At 39.7% G+C, this 25,980-nt stretch overlaps 1 protein-coding gene across 11 annotated transcripts; it reads left to right on the forward strand.

The window, feature by feature from the left end:
• The first annotated feature begins 138 nt into the window (after positions 1 to 138).
• On the forward strand, positions 139 to 25,002 carry NFYA (nuclear transcription factor Y subunit alpha). 11 transcript variants are annotated; one of them, XM_057554420.1, is made up of 12 exons: positions 161 to 280; positions 2,916 to 3,146; positions 5,485 to 5,570; positions 6,601 to 6,748; positions 8,342 to 8,428; positions 11,147 to 11,293; positions 14,931 to 15,062; positions 15,265 to 15,370; positions 16,533 to 16,699; positions 18,690 to 18,863; positions 19,647 to 19,748; positions 22,399 to 25,002. In XM_057554420.1, exons 4-12 carry the CDS (start codon positions 6,674 to 6,676, stop codon positions 22,450 to 22,452), a joined length of 1,044 nt encoding a protein of 347 aa, XP_057410403.1. In that variant the 5' UTR covers positions 161 to 280; positions 2,916 to 3,146; positions 5,485 to 5,570; positions 6,601 to 6,673; the 3' UTR covers positions 22,453 to 25,002. The 11 variants fall into 11 exon arrangements, with proteins under 11 accessions (XP_007197961.1, XP_057410406.1, XP_057410405.1 ...); XM_007197900.3 differs by lacking the exon at positions 161 to 280 and adding an exon at positions 402 to 658; XM_007197898.2 differs by lacking the exon at positions 2,916 to 3,146 and having other exon boundaries at positions 158 to 280.
• Positions 25,003 to 25,980: the final 978 nt, after the last annotated feature.

A 25,980-nucleotide genomic window follows, 5' to 3' on the forward strand; every position in this document is an offset into this window, starting at 1 on the left:
GTGATCCAATCAGGGAAGTGGGCGTGGCTTCAGGGGACGCCTGAGCAGTGCTCCTTCAACTGGGGGTGGGGCGAGCCCGAGCTCGGGTTAGGGGGCGTGGTCTCGGAGGCGCCTGCGCGGAGGCAGTTGGAGGGAGGCCCGATTCCCCTTTGTTCGGCTTCGCCATTTTGCTAGGCAGCGGCAGTGGCGGCGGCAGCGGCGGCTGGAGCCTCTGATTGGGTTTCGGGGTCCGGTACTGGAGCCAATCAGCGCGGGCAGCGAACCGGGGGAGCGAGGCACGGTGAGTGTGAGGAGCCAATATCCAGCGGCCCAGAGCCGGCCCCAGCGCCCCGATTGGCGGGTCTCGCTGACCACTCAGGAGAGGCCCAGGCGCCCGTCGAGCCCGGGGAGTCGAGCTGAGCCTAGCCGAGCGTTTCCCGACGGCCCAGGCCGGAGCCTGCGAGCGTCCCGGGGCACTCCCGGCCGAGGCCTGCAGGGGGCCGCCCCGCGCGGGGATGGCGCCCTCGGGAGCAGGCATCTCGGGGTCCAGAGCCTTGCAGGGTGCCAGAGCCAGTTGGGGATGCGATGCGTCCCCGTTCCCCCGACCCTTAGGCACAGCTTTTCAGGCCCCAGGCCGGGGGGTGTTGGGTTTGCCTGCCACGAAGGCCCCTACGCTCAGGTATACACACACACGCGGGCCCGGGGCCTTGGCGGTTTCCTCCTGGTCCTTCCGGCCTCACACTTAAGCCCGCCCTTGCACTCAACACGCTCTGGCCCTCGGGACGGGAAGTCTCCCCCCGCGGGGCCCGCGCACCCCACCCCTCCGTGAGCGGGTCTGTCTGTCTGCAGCCCTTCTGGGTCGGGAGGCAGGCCCGGGGAAGACGCACGCCGCAACCATCGGGCCCCGCGTGCATCGCGGAGAGGGGGTGGGCCGAGAGGGGTGGGGTGGGCCCGGTGGGCCCGCCCCCGCCCCGCCCCGCCGTCCCCGCTGTCCCCCTGATCGGTGGAGGGGATCCATTAGTGCACCCACTCCGCGGCCCCGCTGCGCCCCTCCTCCCAGCACGCTCGGCCCGGGTCTCCGGCCCGGCGCCGTTACCACCCCCTTTTGGCTCGTCATTTCCTCTCTTCCCCGCCCCGATCGCCGGGCAGAACTGCACACCTCCGTCTTGGAGCGCAACCAGGCGGTCACCCGTCCTTGCCCGGGCTGTAAGGCCTGTCCATTCGGTGCCTGGAACCTCACTATAGAAGGTGGCGAGCCCTGTGCATTCCTTTTACCGGAGGCTGCACAATTTGCTTTCAGTAGTCTTACCTGCTGTTGCTCATCTTGTGAATTCTCGCTCCCTTGGGAATGCACAGTTATTTTCTTTTAACCTTTCTGTGTCACTTTGAACGTGTCAGGTTTCACTCATTAGTTCAGTCCACAACCATCTCTTGGTTTTTTTTTCCAGTATGTTGATGTTTTCTCAGCAGGTATTTATAGAAACTTAACAGTGTTGTGGGGTTTTGGTTAGGGTGAAAGGAAATCTCCGTTGACAACCAAGTATCGAACAGTTAGTATGTACCAGGCGTCCATCTGTGTGCTGGGGAGGGAGTGGTTAGAGGTCGATAAGAACCTTCCCAGCCTGGTGGAGATTGACAGGTGAACAAGTAATTAATATCTCATGGTTAGTGCTGTAACGGGGCCAAGTTCAGTTCTGTGGTGCACTGATGTGTGAGCTATCAACAGCCCCGGTGGAAGGCCAGCATTGCCACACTTTTGATTGGCCTTGAAGGATAATGGGATTTCTTCGGACAAGAAAGAATGGAAGAGCATTGCTCACAAAGAGAAAAGCATGTGCAGAGGCACCAAGCTTTGCTGTGTGTTCAAGGGGGAAGAAAGTATAGGGCAGTGGGCAGTTGCCATGAGAGTTTAGGCTGGAAAGCCCAGTTGGTAAAAACACTTGTATATCTTGCTAAGGAATTTTTCGGAAGCAGTTATTTTGTGGAGATTCGGATAAGAGAAATCTAGAAACACACTTTTTTCTAAGATTGGAAAAATAAGTTTCTGGCTTATGGGGTTCTGCTCCACAATAGCAGCTGACTTTGGGGGAAAAAGGAAGATTTTTCTCCTAGGACTTTAAAAGTTTTTACTCAGTGTGAAGCACCGAGTGCAGCAGTCCTTGCCACATAGAGTAGGCCTTTAGTATAATCACAGTTACTAAGGTCATACAACTGGTAGGTTGCAGAAAACTACTCCTGAGGAGTAGTGCTCTTTTCACTACTAAAAATTTGGGGACAGTTTTTGTTTTCACTTTTTGTAATGAGTTTTTCATTGTTTAAGTCATTTTAAAAATTTATTTAATTCTTAAAATATCTAATAGATGGAGCACTGTGGTTTAGATATTTTTTAGAATGTTTACATTTGCCTTTGGACTGGATGAATACCTTGGTACTTAAAAATGGTTATATCTAGTCACTAAAAAACCAGCAAACATTTTTGCTAGACTTCTTTCTAAACGACAGTTACAGTTTGGTCACTTTTTTGCTAAACCCCTCTGGAGACTCCACCTATCTGCAGAAGAATTTAGCCTGGAATGTTGAGATACAGTAATCTGGCCTTAGCTTTCTCTTGACATGTGGCCTTGTATATACTGTTCATATGTGGAAATTTTTCTGTCCTTGTTTTTATGCTCTGTCCTCATTTGGAGCACTCCATTCCCTCCCACTTCATCACATATATAAATCCTGCTCATGCTTAAGACCAGGTCAGATGCCACATTTTTCTAAAGCCTTCTTATCGATCCCCAGTTGGAAGAACTCTGTGTCCTCCAAACTCCCATATTACTTTGTTTTTCTCTTAAGGGTTCAGTACAGATTTTTACTCCTTTACTAAATTTAAAGACTCTTTGAAGTTAAAATCTTAGTCACAGTTTTACTTTTATTTCTAAAACCTTCAGGATGGTGTCTGACAGGTGGTACATCATTAGTGGAGATTAAGAAGCAAATTAGGAACTGCAGTCCACAACCTTTTGGATGTTGGGGAAGCTGGACAGCCCTTTGTTCTCTAGTCTTTCATCAAACACAGATCAGAACCTGTTTGTTGAGTTGTGAAGTCAATTTAGTGGGCCAATGCTGGTAATTTTTTACAATAGAATAGAAAATATCACAGTTCATCTTATGTTATAAAGGTAAGTATTCATGAAACTTTTGTTTTAGTTACTTTTTTAATATGTTGCATGTGCATTTGTGATGTGAAATGTTTTTCTTACTGTGAGTTGTCAAAAAAGTTTGAAAGCTGCTGTTCTAGTTTTTACCTGGTAGTGATTGTCAAATATGATAATTCTACGGGGTTTTTCACTTATAGTTGAGTTTCTGGACGTTTTAGCTTTAAAATAAAAATGTGTGTGGGTCCACAATGAATGGATTCCTAAGTAGTTAGCTGCATTTCAGGTTCTGCACCTTGAAGTGAAGAGGAAGGGAAATTTTCTAGCTAACCGGAATAAACATACTCACTTTCTCTCTTTGAGGAAAAGACATTCAAACTTTGAGTTAGGAGTGAGAGCTAGACAGACTAAATCTGGCTGACTTAATTCTGTCAGAATGTGGCCGAAAGGCACTTGAGGAAAGACGACGATGTTTGCAGTTCTGCTAACTGAAGCTCACAGTAATGGGAACATGCGGCTTCATAGAAGCCAGTTGCGTCCAGCCTTCACCATTAGCAGTCTCAATATCATGCTCCACGCTGAATCGCTCCCTCGTTGATATGACAGAGAATTGCGGTTAGACTTGAAGCTGCTTCCTTTTGACCTTTCAAAGTATAGCGGATTTAAGTGTTTTTAAATTGAGGCATTTGTATTACCAGGATAAGCTAGTTAAGAAGAAAATCTGCATGACGTTTTATTAGTCATTTCCCTGCACTTCCAGTGCGATGTAAACTTCTGGAAATTAGAGGTCAAGGAAAAAAATCTTATACAGGAAGGGGATTTGGGTGGGGTGGGTTGTTGAAATACAGAGGACATTCCTTCCTGATCCTTATTTTTTTAATCAACTCTTTTGAGATATAGTTTGGACATAAAGGATAATCATTTTAAGTGTACATTTTGATGAATTTTGACAAATTTACACACCTATGCAACCACCAGCACAATGAAAATATAAAACATTTTATCACCCCGGAAAAGTTCCAAATGCTCTATTCCAATCAACTTCCCACTTTCCCCTCTTCCCCCTTTTCTATTTCCAGGAAACCACTGATCTGCTTTCTCTCTCTAGATTACTATTACCTTCTCAGGGTTTCGTATAAATGAAATCACACCACTGTTTTGTATCATGACCCTTAATTTTTAATTTTATTAGTTTAGAAACATAAATGTATTGTGTATATTGCAGTTAGAGACAAGATAGAGTTTAGGGAAGACCATTCACTTCCCTGGAAGAGCCACTTAGTCTGGCTGAAAATCTGATTTTCTGTACTGTTTCCAGAATCTCTCAGGAGCCAACTGAGTCACCCAATTCAGAAGAGACATAAAAATCAGAAAGCCAGGGGCTTCCCTGGTGGCGCAGTGGTTGAGCGTCTGCCTGCCAATGCAGGGGACACGGGTTCGAGCCCTGGTCTGGGAGGATCCCACGTGCCGCGGAGCAGCTGGGCCCGTGGGCCGCAATTGCTGAGCCTGCGCGTCTGGAGCCTGTGCTTGGCAACAAGAGAGGCCGCGATAGTGAGAAGCCCCGCGCACCGCGATGAAGAGTGGCCCCCGCTTGCCACAACTAGAGAAAGCCCTCGCACAGAAACGAAGACCCAACACAGCCATAAATAAATTAATTAATTAATTTAAAAAAAAAAAAAGAATTGGAGCTTCTGCTATTTAAAAAAAAAAAATCAGAAAGCCAGTTTTTCAGTATGCAATGAGAAATAACTATCAAGTTTACTTGTGTTGCTGATCATATCTGCTCCCTGTTGGCTAGTGTATATGTAAATCCAAATTATAGCTAGGTGTGTGCTTGGTGAGCATTCCATTAGAGCAAGGGTAGTGAGTTGAAGAACCACAACGCCACATACCATCATGCTGTGATGACATAGTCATCCTGTCACTTGTTTATAACTTTAACACTCTTATACTACATACCAATTAGGTTATGAGTAATAGGCTCAATCGAAATTTATTAGATTTTCCTCCCAACATTTTAGTATAAAAATTTTCAAACATACAGTAAAGTTGAAAGTGTTTTACAATAAACACCTGTATACCCTTCATCTAGAGTCTACTGTTAATGTACTAGCCTTTTCAGAGAGATACCTATATATATATCTATCTCTCCATCTATTCATCCATCAATATACTACTTCCTAATATTTGGGCACGTACTTGAATATATTTTGATTTCTTCACATCATATTGAGACACCTTACAATCATGGTGGGTGATTCATATCATCCACCATGTGTGGATTTGTGGAGAGTGGTGCACTGCTTTGCTGCTGTGATGTGCAGATCATGTAACTCATATAACTTTGTCATTCAAATTTTAGAATTCATGAAGGCCTGGAGAAAAGTTTGGGGAAAGATTTATCTACATTTTGCTTATATACAGCTGTACCTCCCCCATGTTTCCAAGGTGAATTACCCTTTGATAATTTATATAATTTTAAATTTTTGAATCAGGTCTTTATTCAAGGTTCTCAAATATCACTTCAGTTTATCTAATTGTGTGCTTATTTCAAAAAGGAGCTTTCAGCTGTTAAAGTGTATGAGAATAGTAAATTTGGACATTGACTGCATATTTGATATTAAGAACTTACAAATTTTTTAATGTTTTGAAGTAATTGTAGAGGCACAATGTCATTGTGATAAAATGATAAAGAAAAGAATCTACTCTTTGGAGATAGATGCTGAAGTATTTTTGGAGTTTTGGAATAATAAAGTGTCTGGGATTTGCTTCAGAATAATGCAGGGGTGGGTGGAAAGTGGATGAGATCTGTGTGGAATAAGATTGACCATGGGTTGAAAATTGTTGAAGTTGGGTAATGGCCATAGGGGTTCATTATAATGTTCTCACTATGTTGGTACATTTTTGAAAATTATCATAGTAAAAGTTAAAATTATACAGTAAAGGGTGGGGTATTATTAGGCATTCAGATTCATGACTGAGGAAAACTTAAATTCTTTTCAGAGAAAATCATAGCCTGCTGTTTCTGTAATTCCTTTTTATTCCTTGCTCTGGATTAAAACGCAAACTCCTAAACCTTTGCTGGGTCTTTCTTACTTAACACTACTTAATGGAGATTTTGATAAGCAACATGTTTGACTTCAGGTCTGGGTAATTACTTACTAAATAATAAACCCTGAAATTTTAAATTGCTTACCATGTGTAGTGCAAATGTGTTACAAATTAAAGAAACTGTTCTCTAAAGTACATGTGCAGACCTGAAAATCAGTGTTAAATAGGCCTTGTAACAAAGTGATGTTGTAGCTTAATGAGAATTTCTTAAGGTGCAAGTGTTGCTATAGTAGTATTGAAAGGAAAGGTTGCTGATGAGAAATGACAAAGAGCATTTTTTATATATGTTAAATAGCGTTATCAAGGTTAAGCATCTGGTGAGGCCTTTATTAACAATCTCACTTTACTTTTCCTACCTTTCTAATAGGAGTGCATCTTGAAGTCTTCTAGGATCTCCAGAGTGAAACTCACTGTGGTCAAGACTCTAACTTGGAGGGACCATGGAACAGTATACAGCAAACAGCAATAGTTCAACAGAGCAGATTGTTGTACAGGCTGGACAGATTCAGCAGCAGGTATGGAAGTAAAACTGCTTTAAACATCACAGCAAAAGAGCTGATAATAGCACTGCTCAGTAGCAGAATTGAGAGCTCTCAAATCTTATAAGTAATGGGTCTGGTGACTTGTGCTGAAGTGCTTTTCAAAGATTGGATTTGTTGCAGTTTCTCTCATTTTCTCTGTTCAGAAGTCTATATCCAGTCCATAACCACTTAGAATTTGATTTCATGGCAGCCTGGTTTAATAGTAAATTGCCCCCTTTTATCTTATTAGAAATCAAACACCTAGTCTGTTTTCAGATGGAATTATGGAGGGGTTTTTTTTTGTTCTTCTTCCTGGATTCAATTTGGTTGTTTCTCTTATTGATTAAGCTACCTTGCGGTCTAGTTAGGCTTTGGCCACAATAAACAAACCAAGATAGCTTCTAAGAAATCCACTGTCCTTTGATTTGATCCATCACAGTGCTTATTTTGAAAGCTCTAGTTTAACATGAGGATAATATTTAGATAGCCACACTTATGGATAAGCACATATTAGAAGGGAATTCCCTGCTGCTGGTTTATCCTAATTAAGATAGGTTGCCTTCTTGAATTTATACACAGATTACATTTTCTGATGATTTATACCTGGCTTTATTTTAGAAAAACTTCACTTGTTTTACTTGTTATTTCACTTGTTTTTTCTCCCAGGAAGAAAAGAAATTTATTATGCATTGATTTAACCTTAGGCCAAGATTGGGAATGTTTTGTTTCCAAAATGGAACTTAGATAATATAGAAAAGTAGTTAGTAGGGAGGGCAGAGGATGTTTTGATGGTGAGTTTTTCCATCTAATGATCAAAGAAAGGAGCTACTCTTGATTAAAAGAGATTAATTATCGAAATTCCTTTGCTGGCTTTTCCTTCCACGTAACTGCAGCTTCCTTCAACTGCCTTGGTAGAAAAGGGGATTCCACAGAGGACCCTCCATTCATACCAGTGCCCTGGTGGGTGAATTCTTGTTCTGTCAGAACTTACTATTAGGAGTAATAAAAATGAGGTTGAATCTGTGAAAACATTGCTTCTAAGGTAGTCCAACTGAGTAGGAATAATCCTAGTTTGGGGACATAAGAGCAGTGACCTCATGAAGATGATTTTGGCTCATGATGATTACCTTCATTCTTCCTTTCTGGGGATTGCATTCAAGTTCCAGAAATTCTTCATTGTAGCTTCAAAGCTGCTAAAACCTGATGAACTTTTTTGTTCTTGTGAATTCATTTGAGGAAATAAAAAGAGCTTTAAAATAACTTCACGAAGAAGGATCAAATACCTATTTTTGGAGGGAAGGACTGTGTTAAAAATTTTTTTGTCAATGATGTCAGCTATATTGATTTTTTTTGAGTCATGGAAGTGTGTTTTGAGTTCCACTCTGGGGACAAAGGGCTAAGATCTGTAATCTGTTACCTTCAACAAAACAGCTTCAGTATAGGGAGCCTGCAGTTTGAAAGTCCTGTGTAGGGTGGGGCTATTGAAAGAAGACCCTCCCTCTCCCACAAGAGGTAAGGTGACATCATGTCTTGAACTATACATTTCCTTCCTGACACATTTCAAGCTCTTCCTGTTCCTGTTCTCAGCAGCAGGGTGGTGTTACTGCTGTCCAGTTGCAGACTGAGGCCCAGGTGGCATCCGCCTCAGGCCAGCAAGTCCAGACCCTCCAGGTAGTGGTGCCCTCTCTGATTCTCTGTAAGCACTGCATGAACTTCTCCTCTCCTCATGTTTGGTGCTGTTTGTGGTAGGATCTCATGGAGAAATGGCAAAGTCAGTTGCATGTCTTTGATGCTGCTAACTTGTCTTTGAGGCTTAGAAGATGCCAGTTTCCTAATGCTTCATGCTAAATCATGTAGTGACCCCAGTATCAATTTTCTGAAAAGTGCCGTTTGGCTAATGTTTCTTTGGGAATGTCTGGGAAAGAAGCAGTATAAGGGACAGGAAGAAATTCTTACAAGTGGCATTAGAACCTATTTAGAGATCAAACTGTAATAAGATCGCATGGTAACTTTTCTTGAGTTTGTATTATGATAGTGGAGAAGAAAATATATACATTTTACTAGGGTAGATTGTGCTATATTTTTATTAAAAGGACAACTTGGCTGTCCTGTCCTGCAATAATGATTGCACTTGACAAGATTGATCTAATCACCGAATCTTGTTAATCTCTTAACTGCTATCTTTTCATTACCTTTCTTGGGGAAAATAATGACTTGTCTTATTATTACATCTGCAGAGATTGCCCCATAGCTCTTGGACAGAGGTGGGATATGCTTTCTGTAAGTCTTAAGTATTATAGCCTCCATAAGAATTCCTACTTAAACAATGCAGTTTCCTAACATTATGTACGACCAAGTTAAATATGTAAATTGGGGTTATATTTTGGCCAGTTCCTATATAAAGATAAGTGAAGAAGCATAAGTCTTTTCTGAGCTTATAGGTTACTTTAACTAAAATGACCGTATTTTTGAGAAATTGACAAGATTCGAGTACCCTGCCTTTTTCCCTCCATTGAATGGAAATGATTCAGAGTAGGACCTAGAATGTAGAACTGGCATCTCACTTTATTATTAGTGCTGCTTAGCAAGTATCCTGCAGTGAACTACCCTTTATTGTAATCATTTCACTTTACCCTTTCAACCCCACTCCCAAACCTGCCACTCATAGTGTTTGATGATGATGTACAGCCAATTCTGCACATAAATTAAGCTGAAATAAGCTGAGCTTATAGGTACTCCCAAACTATATTCAAATCTCAGTTCAGCAGTTTGTTATTCATGTTTTTCATGCTTGCTTCATCTTATTGAAATATAAAACAGTATTGTCATTAACCACTTGTGGAATGGGAATGTAACATGCTCTTAACTGTATGGCTTCTTGTCTGATGCATGTATTCTTGTATTCATTCATATGTTGTAAAAACAGTGGGTTCCTTGGAGTCTCAAATAGTTCATCATGTGCATATATAGGGGAAAGTGTGTCAATGAAGGGAGAAGTTAAGATGATGGATAGCCAGAAAATTACTAATAGTTGTGCCTTAAAACTTGTGTTTCCTACTTAGGCAGATTTTATTTAAAGAAATGGAGGTACTTTATGAAAATAATGGAAACCTTTCCTCTAGGGCTCTCATTATTTTGGAGAATTTTAAATACTTCTTTCAGTTAGTCATGCAATAAATATTCTGGAAAGTCTTTCCTCATAGAGCATATGCAAGTCTTTAAAAAGTAAAGTGGAATTTCTCAATGAACAGTTTAACAAAATACAAGATTTGAATGTTCCTGAAGATTATGATATGCTTGGGGTGGGGGGAGGCTTAATATCTAATTACTAATCTAGGCTAGATCGGTCTTTTAACTAATTCCTGTTATTTGAACATACTTTCACTAGCATTAAGAATGATTATTTCAGATATACAAATTTTCTTTTGATCTGTTACAAATAATTCCTCAAAACAAAGATAGAAAGTTTGGACTTGTAGCTATTCTGTTGAAGTAAAGTGGCTTATTTTTTGGCTTTCAGAATGCAGTTAGCTAGATATTTTTATATTGAGACTCAAGATGTTACAGAGCACTTACAATGCCCTGGCTTCTAGATTAATCCATTTACTCACTGGAGCTTGAAAGTTGGGAGTTTTTTGGTACACCTGAGTGTTTTGTATAATGTTCATATTTGTTAAAGCTAAAATAACTATGCAGGTATTGCAGGGTCCAGTGTGAGAAGTTCCACCACAGAGATTGCAAACTCACCAGCAATATATTTCTAGGCATTTTTACTAGTGGGCTCCTTAAACAACCACAGGACTAGAATTCTCAGTGAGGTGAAGAGGGTAAAAGGTATATGTTTCATTTATGCTTGAGAAACTGTAGGGAGGAAGGGCATTCTATATAAGCTTCCAGAGCTGCTCACTGCCTAACCTGGAGTGGTTGCTAGGTACAGTTTGATTTACTCCTTACAAGTTACTTAGAATTTGCAGTCAACCACCATCCCCACCATCAGCCCTCCCTCTCATTGCCTCCTCTCCAGCCTTCACTAGAGACTATTCCTGGATATTGGTCTAAAAACGAAAATAACCTTGATGATTTGATTAAATACTTCTCATGGGTTTAGCCTGTATTTGATGATAAATGCCTTGTATCTATTGAGACTTCCCAAAGACTCTGCTTATTCTCCATTATATCTGACCTTAAAGTATTCAGCTTGGCATTTAGTCAAAGATACTGTATTTTCGAAGAAGACTACTTGAGGATGAGGACTTGAGACTTATTTTCTTAGTGTCTCTCCTACCTTTTCCCTCTCTAGCCAGGCAGCAGAGTAGATGCAGTGATTGTCTTTTGGTAAAAACCATTTTGTGTCTTATGTTATTTCATTGTTCTTATTTTACTTTATTCTAGGTCCAGGGGCAGCCGTTAATGGTACAGGTCAGTGGAGGTCAGTTAATCACATCAACTGGCCAACCCATCATGGTGCAGGCTGTTCCTGGTGGACAAGGTCAAACCATCATGCAAGTACCTGTATCTGGGACACAGGGTTTGCAGCAGGTGAGTGATATTTTTTAAAATGTTTAGACAGAATAACAGGGTACAGGTTTTAAGAAATAGGTTGTTGCGAACTGAAAATTGATATTGCACTTAATTGTTTCTTACCTTCTGTTCGCATTTAGTCGATTTCCCACCTTTGTAGTGTCAGTGATATAAAGCAGAGCTATACAGAAATTGGACATCTCTGGTAAGGAATAAGATATTAGACGTGATCTCAAATCAATGTAAAGAATATAAAAAGAATCTAGTTTAATAAAAGTAATTCATTGGTATGATCTCAGTTGGCACTTCTGGGCACTGGGGGAGGGAATTTTATAGTCTTCATTTCCTTCCATGTAATTTATAACTTGAGTTATCTAGCAAGTGATGGAAATATTTCAGTTCAAACCTATCGCACACACCTCAAGCTGTACTTAGAGCAAAATTTATAAACTTAAATATTTTAAAAGAACTGCAAATAAACAATGGTATTTCTCTTAGAAAGTTAGGAAAAGAACAAAATGAGCAAAAGATAGGTTAAAATTAATGAAGTAGAAAACCAACCAATGTAGAAAAGTAAAGAAAAGCTGATTCCTTAAACAGACATATAAAGTAGTTAGGTAAATCCACTGGAAAGACTGATTGAGAAACAGAAAACAAAAGTAAACAGGACACACAACTCCGTGGCATCAAATTTTTAGAGGGATTTTTATCTTGTTGGCAAAAATTTTAAACAGTAATTATATCCAGTGCTAGAATGGGTGTGAAGAAAATGAAACATTCATTATTTTTGGTAATTTTCAAATTCTAAAGTCATTTTGGAAAGGTATCTCACTCTTAAATACATAAGCCTTTTGATCTACCTGTTCTGCTTCTGAGAATCTATTCTATAGGAACAAAAGCATCAATATTTAGGGAGAAATGTACAAAGACATTTATTGCAGCATTCTACTAGCAAAAAAAAAAAAAAAATTGTAGCCTGAGTGTCTGTTAATAAGGATAAAGAAATGGTTGAATACATCATACTATATTCATATGGAGTGTACTATGTCCTTGTTAAAAAGGATGAACTGTTGACTTTGGGTGAGGGGTTAATATTGAAGTATTTTTAGTGAGAAATAATTTGCAGAGAAGTATATACTTAAGTCATCTCACCTTTGTAATTAATAGCTAAATCCCAATGAGTATATATGTTTATGAACTTTTTACTAAAATTTTCTAAAGCTGTTTATATCTTTAATTTGTTTTAACAGTTACAATTATTTCATTAATGTCTTCATTTTTCTGGAGGAATGTAATATAAGTTGAAAAAAATTTGGCTATGCTTGATAAATCAAACTTTTAAGTTTTGCATATTCCCTTGTGGTCTTGTGCACACCTTTCAGACGTAGTTATACACATGCACATAGTTTTCATTGTTGTGTGTCTGGTGTTTTTGTTTGTTATACTTTGCTTTTCCACCCCCACCCCCCCGCCACATGATTTTCTTATCATTTTTAATTCCTTCATAATGGTCAATTTGATGAATCAGAATTTCTAATTTACAAAGTGTAGTTAGGGATTTTTGCTTGTTTTATTTTTCTTTTTTTGCTTTTATAGGTAAGATTACTATAAATATATTTGAATTTTATAGCTTTATTTTTTCAGTTGAATTTAATCTTACGGTAATTTCTTTGGAGTGGAAGAATTGGTTGGGCGAAGGGTAAGATCATTTTTAAAGCTATTGGCATATTTTTGCCAAGATAGAGTTTTAGTTAGGATTAAAAATAGTTTCCGTGTTTCTCCATGCATAAATGTATGAGCCTTTAAATATATTTTAGTGTGTGTACTTGCCTCAGTTTCACACTGCTATTTCATTTCTGTCCTTGCTGTCATTGCCTCGTCTCCAGCCCCCTCTTGCCACTCCCTCTTCTCTGTTGAATAGAAATAGTGTGATTCAGTGCTAGGAACATTGTACCACTAGTGCAAAGACCTGACTTCATTCACAGGTCTGCCATTAAACAAACTTTCTGATCTTGGCCAAGTCATTTGAGTGTCAGTTTTCTCATTTGAAAATGCAGTTTATATCAGGTGATTGCTAGGGTTCATTTCAGCTCTGAATTCTGTGATTTTTGTGGGATTTTTTTTTTGGCCTTTATGAGACATTGAAATGTTTATTTTATCCCCCTCCCTCCAAGCAGGACTGTAACTAATCAAACCATCTTGGAAAAATTATTTTCTGTTAATGTTACATAATATGTCTCTAGGTGAGATCCCATAGCCTCCCTTAGAATGCTTAAAATTTCAATCCATTTTTATTAGAGGTTGCTTTAGTGTTTTTTGAATAACCGTGTCTTTTAGAAGTGTACTTAACCTTTTTTTGGATTGCATCTTCTGTTTTAGAATTCCAGTGAAACCTATGCTCTCAGATTAATATCGCTGGCTTGATATAGACAATGGAACTAAAGTAGAGAGCCAAGAAATAGATGCAAGATTATTGGAAATTGGTATATAACAAAAATAGTATAAAGTGTCTGTGAAGAAATGGTTTAAGAATGATATCAAAAAAGAAAATTTATCTCTACCTCATGCTATATCAAAAATACTTGGTAGATAGATTACAGATCTAAATGGAAAAAAGCATACTTGGAAACTTTTATATTCTATTTACAGGAATATTTTCTTTATGCTGTGGGGTACAGAAGGATTTCTTAAAGCCAAAAAAAAATTGATTTGACTACTTTAAAATAAAAACTTGTATACATCAAAATATATCATAAAACAAAGGTAGAAGACAAAATTTGGAGAAGGTATTTTTAACACGTAACTGGGTTCGTATCCAGAATACACTAAAAAAAATTCTTTTTATGTATTGATATGAAAATAACAATCCAGTAGAAAAATGGGCAAAGAATATGAATAGATAGAAGAGGAAACCCTATTGACCAATAACACGTATTCCTTGCTATCCAAAACAGGTAGAAAAAGATCCAGATAACCAGATAAATTTCTTGTTTATTTACCAACACTTTCTAATTTAATTTGTTAAATCTCAGTGTTGACTGCAGGGGTGTCTAATATGATAGTCTCAACCTTTCTGTACAAAATCTTTTAAGGATTTTGTATATACATATTTATAGAATCCCAGTTGGAAAAATTAGGAATTACTTAATTTTTTTTCAATATGTTATTATTAAAAACTTCAAACAGACAAAAACAAAGAGAATGGTATGGTGAATCCTCATCACCCATTTTAACACACAAACTAGTATTATGTTTAAGTAAATCCATTTTCATCTATATTCCCCTACTCGAGGATTATTTTGAATATATGTAGTACCATTTCATCTATTAAAAATAGGGTATATTAGGTATATTTAGGGTATATTTTTAAATGAACATGCTTTTAGAAATATATACCCATGCCAGCCTATCATCGTTTTAAAAACTGACATTGATTCCATAATATCATCCAGTATCCAGACAGTGGTCAAAATTCCCCCATTGTTTCATAAATGGAAAACAAGTTATCTCTAATTCATAATAGAGCAAAACAGGACTTCTTTTTTTCCTCTTTAGAGCATTTCCTGCCTTCTAGAGGAATTGGGGTAACTAACACTCCAGAACCATAGGAGGCCAGTGTCAGCAGGATACTAATCTTTTATGTTCTGTTCCCCAGATACAGTTGGTCCCACCTGGACAGATCCAGATCCAGGGCGGGCAGGCTGTGCAGGTGCAGGGCCAGCAGGGCCAGACCCAGCAGATCATCATCCAGCAGCCCCAGACAGCCGTCACTGCTGGCCAGACGCAGGTAATTCCACTGTCCACTGTGTCAACACAGGAGCACAGCTGCTTTGGGAGGGTTAGACAACTGAGTCAAATATTTCACATGTAGTAGAAATGGGGAAGAAAACCATCCAAAAAATTTCTTTTTCTTAAAAAGGACTACATAGTCCTTTTCTTTGTGGTGTCTTTGGAATCTGTTAAATTGTGTCATTATTTATTTCCTACAGACGCAACAGCAGATTGCTGTCCAGGGGCAGCAAGTGGCACAAACTGCCGAAGGGCAGACCATCGTCTATCAGCCAGTTAATGCAGATGGCACCATTCTCCAGCAAGGTACGTGTGCCCATCATTTCTGTGGCACTTTCGGGGGCATCCTTTTTATCTTGAGCAAATGACTGCTTTAGAAATTTTGTGGTGACCTCTATACGACATATTTTTGAAAAACAACAAAATTTCCTCTAAGTCTCCCTTGATTGTTAGTTCCTTGTCACCAGTATGCGACCAATGTTGATTCCATTTGTAGAACTACAGTGGTTAAAGACAACCACTAGGACCCTAAGGATTATATAAGCTTTTTATTCTTTCTGGGAAGAAATGTTTTCTAAATAGAAGATTAGAAATATGGAGTTTCTTTAGTGGTAGAGACAAACATCATAAGTCAAGTTGGCATTTATTGCTATTGCTGCTTTTTTTTTTTTCTGGGCCACTTCATTATTAATTTATTCCAAAAAGACTTATATGCCCACTCTGTATATGTAGCACATTACTAAAAGTAGTTTTCTTCTCTAGACCTTCTAGTCTAGTAAGTGAGACATGCATGTGACCAAATAAACACAGTGCATAGCCCTTATTAGAGGTATGTATTCTATGACTAAAGGTTTGACATGTGATTAAAATTTGGCAGTGTACACGATCCAGTGAGTGCAGTAAGTGTGCTCTCCCATGACTCGGGAGAGGGCCTGAACTGGCAGGAGCTCAGAGAATGCTGAACAGATCCTCAAGTGCTGCTGGTGATAGCTTGGGGGCTTGGAGTACCTGGTTTAGTTTTAAGTTTTAGTCCTGCAACTGTTTGACTCATTGTCAATTTAGGGTAAACAAATTAAAAGTTTATAAAAATCTTCATCCTGAAGCAGGTTATTCATATATATAAGAACAGTTGATATAGCTGGAGTCATACCCATAGAAAGGGAAGCCTCCAAACTTTTTGGTCACCCATTGAAAACTATTATTGGAATAGCCAGGGAATTATCCATTTCAAGGGTAGTTTTATTCAGAACTGGAGCCCAGATAGTTAATAGAATTTCTAAGATTGTGATTACTTGGATTATATACAGCAAACCAGGGAGAGAATGGAGGAGTGCTTTTCCTCCCCTTGTGCTTCTGAGTATGTTTTTCCAGGGTGAATAAGTGTGTGCCAGATAGAAGAGGGACTAACTGTGTTCCCTCCTTTCTGTGTACCTGTTTTTTGTTTGTTTTATGTTTTATTTTCTTAAAGTTACAGTCCCTGTTTCAGGCATGATCACCATCCCTGCAGCCAGTTTGGCAGGAGCACAGATTGTTCAGACCGGAGCCAATACCAACACAACCAGCAGTGGGCAAGGGACTGTCACTGTGACACTACCAGTGGCAGGCAATGTGGTCAATTCAGGAGGAATGGTCATGGTAAGAAAATTGATTTTTCATTTCACTGTTCTCATCTGTAATTTGTTTTTCCATGTATCTTTGTCTTTGAAAATTTCTTCAACTTGCAATTTGATATCTCTCACAAAGCTTGTTTATAATGCTGACCTCTTGGGATTGCGATTAATCCCTTAGGACACTTATACAGAGATCTACTTTTACAATAAACATTACAACAAACCATAATCCATTCTGAGCACCTACTATGTGCCAGAGACTATTCTAGGTGCTAGAGATACAGCAGAAGATAAACAGATGTATTTGCTTTTCTGTAATCTTATTCATAATTCAAATAATGAAGGGAGATACAAACTACTGATCTTTGGGAAGTGGAAAGTATATTGCCCAGAGTGGGTAAAACAAGAAGTAAGTTCAAAATTAGAAAGATTGTAATCAATAGAGAAACCAAAAACTGTGATGTAAATATATCGGGAAGATAGGGAAGGAGAGTTGGGTGGTGTGAGTGAAAGCTAAATCCTCATATATGTCAAAATAGGATGTCAGTATACAGTACCAAAAATGGATAAATTAAGAATGAGTAGTAGAAACCTGCACGGAAGTAGAGGAACTACCAGAAAAAACAATACAACCATTCAAAGTTGTTATAGTTGGGAAGGTAGTGGGGCACGGGAGCCTGTTACTTGTTTCCTCATACATTTAGTACAGTGTTTTGTTTTTGTTTGTTTAGGAAAATGTGGGTTGAATTATATAGTAAGTTAACAATTTGATTAAATTATTTATATAACTAAAAGCATTTAGTAGCACTTGGTCAATCTGAACCTATGTTCCTTTGTGTTTTCCTTGTGCCCTTTTATTGCCTTACGATTACCGTTCATGACCATTAGATGGCAGCAGACATTCCTAGAAAATGGAGCAGTTGTGTGGACAAAAATTTGGACATGGTTGTGTCATTTATCAGTATGGCTCCTTGGCCCCTATTACAGAATCATCTGGAATGTTTGTTTAAAATGCAGACCTTCATCATCAAAAAATCTGCAAACAATAAATGCTGGAGGGGGTGTGGAGAAAAGGGAAACCTCTTGCACTGTTGGTGGGAATGTAAATTGATACAGCCACTATGGAGAACAGTATGGAGGTTCCTTAAAAAACTAAAAATAGAACTACCATACGACCCAGCAGTCCCACTACTGGGCCTATACCCTGAGAAAACCATAATTCAAAATAGAGTTATGTACCACGATGTTGATTGCAGCTCTATTTACAATAGCCGGGACATGGACACAACCTAAGTTTCCATCAACAGATGAATGGATAAAGAAGATGTGGCACATATATACAATGGAATATTACTCAGCCATAAAAGGAAACGAAATTGAGTTATTTGTAGTGAGGTGGATAGACCTAGAGTCTGTCATACAGAGTGAAGTAAGTCAGAAAGAGAAAAACAAATATCATATGTTAACACATATATATGGAATCTAAAAAAAAAGAGTCATGAAGAACCTAGGGGCAGGACGGGAATAAAGACGCAGACCTACTAGAGAATGGACTTGCGTACGTGGGGAGGGGGAAGGGTAAGCTGGGACGAAGTGAGGGAGTGGCATGGACATATATACACTACCAAATATAAAACCGATAGCCAGTGGGAAGCAGCCGCATAGCTCAGGAAGATCAGCTCGGTGCTTTGTGACCACCTAGAGGGGTGGGATAAGGAGGGTGGGAGGGAGGGAAGAGATATGGGGATATATGTATACGTATAGCTGATTCACTTTGTTATAAAGCAGAAACTAACACACCATTGTAAAGCAATTTTACTCCAATAAAGATATTAAAAAAAGTAAAATGCAGGCCTTTGGTGTAAATGTTCTCCAAGAATCTGCATTTAACTAAGTGTCCTATAAAAGCTGCTCTTTGTAGCATTCAGAAGAAAACTAACAGGGACCAATAAACTGATTCCCATGTCCGTACTTCATGTCACTAGTTAATAAGCTCTGATTTTCTTTTCACACAGATGGTACCTGGTGCTGGCTCTGTGCCTGCTATCCAGAGAATCCCTCTCCCTGGGGCAGAGATGCTTGAAGAAGAGCCTCTCTATGTGAATGCCAAACAGTACCACCGTATACTTAAGAGGAGGCAAGCCCGGGCTAAATTAGAGGCAGAAGGGAAAATTCCAAAGGAAAGAAGGGTATGTATAACATTGGGAAGGATACAGGATGAGAACGGCAGGGTTCTACTTTTGAAATTACCTTTTATGTAGTTTGTTTCCTTGAGTACCTTCCAAACATTGAACTTAGATAGCTGTTACCTTTTGTAAAAGCATTTATTATTGCTATATGGAGCTTCAACTACAATATTTAAAAGATAACTATGACATAAATAGGGTGTGTTTTTTTTATCTTGCGTAAAAGAAGTCCAGAGATAAATTGTCTTGGGCTGTGGTAGCACATTTCCAGTCCTCTAGACCCATTCTCCTCCTTTCTTACTGTCCTGATATTCTTAGTATGCTGTCCATAGTCCGATGACTGTCTGGGCTCTAGCCTAGGAGCAAAGGGAATAAGAAAGGCATTCTTTCAAGGAAACATTCAAGAAGTTCCATACATCTCATTAGCCAAAATTCAATTACATGGCCACACTTAACTGCAAATAAGTGTAGGAAATGCAGTCTTTTTACTGAGCAACCAACTAAAATTTGGTTTGTTATTAAAGTGAAAGAGAGGATATATATTGGGAGGTAGGTAGTCATCTCTTTTATATCTTTGGGGAATCTTTAGTTAGTTATTACTTATTTGGCATTTACATTCTTATGATAGTTAGATATGGTTAGCTGCTGTTTGTGTTTTCTCCAAAGATTTCTCCATAATACAAGGTCATAATTGCCCCTGGTGGCTTTGATCACAGCTGTCCTAAACTTTTAATCATTAGACAGCTATGCTAGTTTCAGCTAGTAGTTTTATTTTTCTTATTTTAGAAATACCTGCATGAGTCTCGGCACCGTCATGCCATGGCACGGAAGCGTGGTGAAGGTGGACGATTTTTCTCTCCAAAGGAAAAAGATAGTCCCCATATGCAGGTAAGAAGATTTATACCTTTTATTCTTCTCTTTACTGCCTTGTATTTTCTTGGGTAGAAGCCTTCGCATTGTCCTCTTGATATTTTCAAACTAGGGACTAATCAGTCTCTAAACTGGATGCAACATTGTGTGTCTTAGAGCCCTTTTCACCTTAAAAGAACTAAGGTCTTTAATCAGTGGCCTTTTTTCCTTCCAGTCTTTGCCAGCTATTACTATTAATTCCTTCTTGAAATTCTCACTTTTCTTGATTTTCAAAGAACAAGTTTGTTTCTTAGTGTAGTAGTAGCAGCAGCAGCAAACACTTAACTGCTGTGTGCCAGCCATTATGTTAAGCACTTTTCTTTTGTAAGCATTTTTTCATTGAATCTTTACAACAAGCTCAAGCCCCATGAGGTAAGAATTATAGTTTCCATTTTACATTTGAATCTGAGGTTTAGAGGGGTTAAGTCGTTTGCCTAAGGTAAAATATTTAGTAAAATGGTGCAACTGAAATTCATACCTAGGCAGTGTAATTCCAGGACTTAGTCTGTAACCATACTGGTTCTTACATCTAATTTCACTGATTGTATCTTGTTGGCATTTCTAGTCAGTATGTCCAAAATAGAACTGTTGGTTTTTATTTTATTTTTTTATGCCTAAACCAGACACTCTTCTCAACAAGTAACATGTCCATTCGCCCAGTTATTAAAGCTAGAATTGTCCAATTCTTGAAGTCCTCTTGGTTTTAACTCTAAAATATACTCTCAATCAGCTTACTTTTTTCCCTCGTAACTGCTGTCAGCCTGGTCTAACCTGCTCTTCTTTGCTTCAGTTATTACAGCAGCTGCCTAATCTCCCGTCTTCTCCTCTTGTGCCCCTCTAGTTCACTCTCCACATCTCAGTGTGATCTTTCTAAACGTGTATCATATCACATCATCATCCTGCTTAAATCCCTTCTACTCCCACCCTTTTCCATTTGCACTTAGACTAAAATGCAGAGTTCTTACCATGGCCAGCAAGGCCCTGCATGATCTAGCTACTGCCCACTTCTGGCTTTATTTCCTCCTGCTGCTTGGTCTTTATGCTCTTGCTATACTGTTCAGGAAACTGTCTTCAAAATAGCTGGTCTGTAAAGCTTCTCATGCCATCCTTTTGCTTGGCTATCTCCTTCTTTTAGGTCTTGGTTTAAATCTGAGAGGCCATATCCAGAGGTCTCTTCTACCCCATTATTTTCTCACATCTTCCTTTTCTTTTGAGTACAATATTGATAATCATATTGTTTTATTTGTGTGATCGTGCAGTAGTTGTCTCCTTCACTAGACTGTAAGCTGTGTAGAAAGTCGAGGATTGTTGTTCTCTATTGTACTTAGCATGATGCCCATTTAAGAACAAGCACTCAGTAAATGTTTGTTGAATTAATGGGTTCCTCCCATTTGCTGATGCTTTATTCTGTATACCCATCACATCCCACCTGCACTACTGTCAAATCTGTCTTTATAAGATGGTGCTTTCGAAAAAAAAAAAAAAAGATGGTGCTTTCTTAATCATGTCAGTCCCGGGCTCAAGGATGCATGCTAGTTGCTCATTGCTTTCTGCAGCAGATCTCAAACTATTTCTGTAAGTTACTTAGCCTCACTTTCTTCACCAGTAAAGTGGGATGCTGTTGATACTTTATAGGAATGTTGGGATTTCATGCAGTAAGTCACATTAGACACCTGTTTAGCACAGTGCTTAGTGCATGGTGAGAGCTCAGTAGAGGCTGGTTATTGTTCATGCTCACTGATCAAGACCCAGCCTCTGGTCCTACCACCTCCAGAAATGTTTCAGCTTTTTCTTGGATCACACCAGTTGAGGCTTCAGAGTGTTGGTGTGGAGGAACTGAAGGTGGTTATTGTGGAGTGTTGCAAAAAGCTTCCAAGGACTGGTCCCCTCCCCCCTTTTTTTTGCCACACTGCACGGCTTGCAGGATCTTAGTTCCCCGACCAGGGATTGAACCCTGGCCATGGCAGTGAAAGCACCAGATCCTAGCCGCTGGACCACCAGGGAACTCCCAAGCACTGATCCTTGTCTTAACACTGCAGGTTTTTTGTAAAAGGCAGGCAGTAGGCAGAGTTTAATGGAAAGAAGATTAAATCGGAGCCAAGAGATTTGGGAGTTAGTTCTTGCTGGGCTCCTCACTAACTTTTTGACTCTAGTCCAGGCAAATCACTTTACCCATCCAGGCTTCAGGTTTACCTACAAAATGAGTGCATTAAAGTAAATAAATTCCAGCGTCCTTTCCAGCCCTGCTAAGTGCTCAGTATTTAAATATGATGATCAGAAAATATACAACATGACTTGGTTTCTCTGGGTCTTTTTCTTAGCTGCCTAAGGACCCTTAATCCTTAAGCATAGAGCACAGCATAGGTGCTTAGAAAAGAGAGATACTCTCAACTCTGGAGTGTTTAGTAATGGAATGCCAGGCCAGACTTGGAATCTTTTTAAGAGTAGGGTGTATTGTCTCTTCTTTCCTAATGGAGCTGCGTTTCAATCCGTGTGTGCAGACTTAGATACATCACAAGCCTTTGGTTTACTTAGCAAAGTTTGTGTATTTCCCTTGGTGATAAGTAGTGAGAGCCATGAGTTCCCAGTTCTTTTGCAAAGGACTTTAATTGTTACGCTTTCTTTGTAGGATCCAAATCAAGCAGATGAAGAGGCTATGACACAGATCATCCGAGTGTCCTAACCCCAGGCCATGTGATGGAACTGATCAAGGTCATGTTCCTGGCACTGTTTCCCACTGTTCCAAGGAAACTGATCAACTCTTCCAATGGGACACTGACGATTACATTCTGCCCTTTTCTACAGGACAGAAACCACTTAGTTTTTAATAAGTGGCTCAGTATTATAATTGCAAGGATGTCTGGCAAATTGAAGTTGCAAGCCTTTGTCTCACCCTTTCAGTCAGGACTTATTTCAGACTGTTGGTGACATTGACATTTCATGGATTGGGATGATGCAGGGGACCCATGCCAGCCCAGCAGTACCACACCTAGCACTTAATGTTGACTGGTAATGCCAGCCGGCCATCTCAGCAGAGGAGAACGACCTTCTCAACCTAAACTGCAGTCAGGGAAGCTGCAGCCCACTCCTTCCCATGGATTCCAAACAGCACCCATCCCTCTGATGGGGGATCTCAGGCTGACTAATGGACACTTTGTATTCAGAGATGGTTTCCAGGCAAGGAAGCTTCATCTCATGATATGGAAACAATAAATTCTCTGAGATACATTCATCTAATCTGTGGTAATAATAAAAATCCCTTCTACCCAGATGATAGGTTGGTATTTTTGGACTCCAGCCAAGAAAAAGCTAACTCTGGGGATAGACTGATAAAAGACTCAAGCACTAAAAATATAGCTGAATCTCTTAGCTTTGACAAGTTGTGGTCTGCTTGTCTGTTGACAGGTCATATGGACTGTAGTTCTTGCTGTGGTTACTTTTAAGACAATTTAGAGTGTACTGGACCTTGACACTGCCTTTCCTAAGTAGAGAACAAAACCATAGAACTTCTGTGCTGAAGTGCTGAGGACATTTGTAGTAGCTCCTTAACAGAGCAGAACTAGAGATTTTCAATCACATGCTTTGTGACAGCATTTGGGGAATAGAAAGGTTCATGTTTGTTTCAGTCTAGAAGGACAAAGGGTAGTATATATACTCTCGTGTTGTCATATAGCACAGTTCACCAGTGGATGGATGCCTGGGATGGATCATTAAGATGAAGAGAATAATTTACATTTATACTATAACCTTTTAAGCACGGAAAGGGAAAAGTCTGAGATTTGGTCCTTGACAATTTCTGGAAAGCACTGTTCAATCAGGCTATCCTGGACATAGTCCAGGTTGCCTGCTAGAGCCTGAGGTGTATATTGGCTTCACTCCTGCGCTTTGTGCTGGCCCTGGAGAGCGAACATTCTCATTCTTCCCATGGCAGCTGATTCTTTGGTGCCAGTTTCCGTTTGTTTCCCCTTTTCTCCATAGGCATTGTGTGGAAAGGTTTTCACATTGCTTCCATGTTCTGGGGATAAACTGCGGACTGGAAATAGAGATTCCTGCAGGGTCAGGAACAGGGCCACAACTCCCAGAGTGGGTTGTGCCTCAGTAATCAGTTTCTTTTCTAGACCTGGAACCCTGGGAGAACTAAGATGATATTTCAGAAGAATTGCTGTTTTCTTGGAAACAAAGAAGGAAAATACAATCCTTTTGAAGAACATTTGGGTTTGATTTAAATACCAAGAGTAGAGATTGGCTCTTTCTTTGATTTCACTCTAGCTGTATTAAGAGGGAAAAGAAATTAAACCCTCTAAAGAAAACATCACAAAGGGAAATCACTGTAATGGTAAAAACAGAGGTACAGAGCTATGCAAAGAAAGCAGGAAGTGAAGTATCTCCCTAGTCCCTTGAATCTAGCCATCTCTCCTGGCTTGCAGATGTTAGGCGGGGTTGACCTGTGGGCTCACTAGAAACTTTTGGCTCTTTATGTGAGTTTTAGGTGTTAACTTTATTCAGTAAGCCCCAAGTTCTTCAGATGATAGATTACTAAAAACAATGAAGAGTTTATATCCTTTGGTTTGTTTAGGAACCTTCAAGATGCAGAGTTCAGAAAGAAATTCCTCAGACCTAATTTCTAGTACTTAAGCCAACAACAGTTCTAAAATGCTATTTATTTGTGTCTGTAAGTTTGTACATAGTAATACCAACCTCATATAGTTGCGGATTTTTTTTTTCATGAGTTTGAGTTTGGTTTTATTTGAAATGAATACAGTTGTCATTTTGTCATTGCCATTTCAGGTAGCTCATGGCCCTTTTATTGTGGTCATTTTAGCACATAATAACCCACAAAGTGGGGGTGAGGTTTGGATTTTTTTGTTACTAGAAGTTCTTTTATTCATTTGTCCTTGTGACTGTAGTGATGGCTTCATAGATGCAAAAAGAGTGAATGGATGAGTGAATAATTGGTTTAATGCATAGTTATTTCACTTCTTGAGTGCTTTTTTTTTTTGCAGGATAATTGTAAATATATATTTTAATTGCACTGGTACATTGAACATGTCAGTGTCTATACCACTGGACCAACAGCGTTTTTCTGGCTAATGGGTGCCTGATAATGTCTTGATTTTCCTTTGGGACTCAACTCTACGGAAGGTTTTTTCCCCTCAGCTGTAGGGGGAGCACAGGTGATTGATCATTGATGTCATTTCAATTGTTATTTTTTAAAATAAATTTATAAAATGCTTTAAAAGTGTCTTGAATTTTGAGGATTCTATATCCCCTGGGTTCTGGGTTGTGTTTATAATGCTGATATTGTGAACTCTGTAAACACACATGTAAGCTCTGTGGACAGTGTGTCAAACTTGAGAGTGTCCAGCCTTTCAGCTGTGTCTCCCCTTGATCTCTTTTCCTTCCCTTTTGGCCCTTCCACCCTACTGAGGAAATATTTTCTGTCACCTGTGGACTGATCATACATTTGGTCTTCCCACTGTAAGTGTTCATGAAAACACGATGAATTAATTCCATGAGTAAAATTAGCCCTTCAGTTACCAACAAAACAGCATTGTTATATGATATATTGTAGAACTAAAGATAGTAAAGATGTAATTTTTAGATTTATTCATGCAGAAAAACAGATGCATTTCTGATTGTTAAAAATCCACAACATGCTCGTCCTTTTATTGCTTTGTGTTCACAAATCTGAGCCACAGACCGGCAGCCTCAAATGGGCCATTACCACACGGAAGTGTGAGAAAAAGGGCTCAGGGGGAGTACTCCCATGAGACCAAATGACCTGTCCTGGCAGACAACAGAAGTGGAATAAGTTCGCTAACAAGGAAAAAGACTTCCTGTGTTAAACGGCCTTAGTCTAACGGTGTTAAATTTAAAAACCATCCCGAGTTTGCTTTAGTCACGTGCCAATGGAACTTGTCCTTAGAAACTGATACGAAGAAAAGACCACCCTATTGATATTTATCCCAGGTGATCAGTTTTATCGTAAAAGCAGCTTCACGTTTGAAAGAGATTTTAAAACGTCAGGCTTTGCTCCTTCGAAGGCACCGCCCTGCCCTCCTTCCGCCCCTCCCACCCCGCAATCCGCAGCGAGCGCAAAGGCGATGAAAACAGGTGGGCGGGGCCCCAAGGAAGCCCGCACTGATTGGTTGGCGGGAGGGACCCGTCAGGGCCGTCGTTGCGGATTGGCTGCTACGCGGAGGAACGCTGT

This window comes from Balaenoptera acutorostrata, chromosome 10 (genome assembly GCF_949987535.1).
Source record: "Balaenoptera acutorostrata chromosome 10, mBalAcu1.1, whole genome shotgun sequence".
NCBI classification, from domain to species: Eukaryota; Metazoa; Chordata; class Mammalia; order Artiodactyla; family Balaenopteridae; genus Balaenoptera; species Balaenoptera acutorostrata.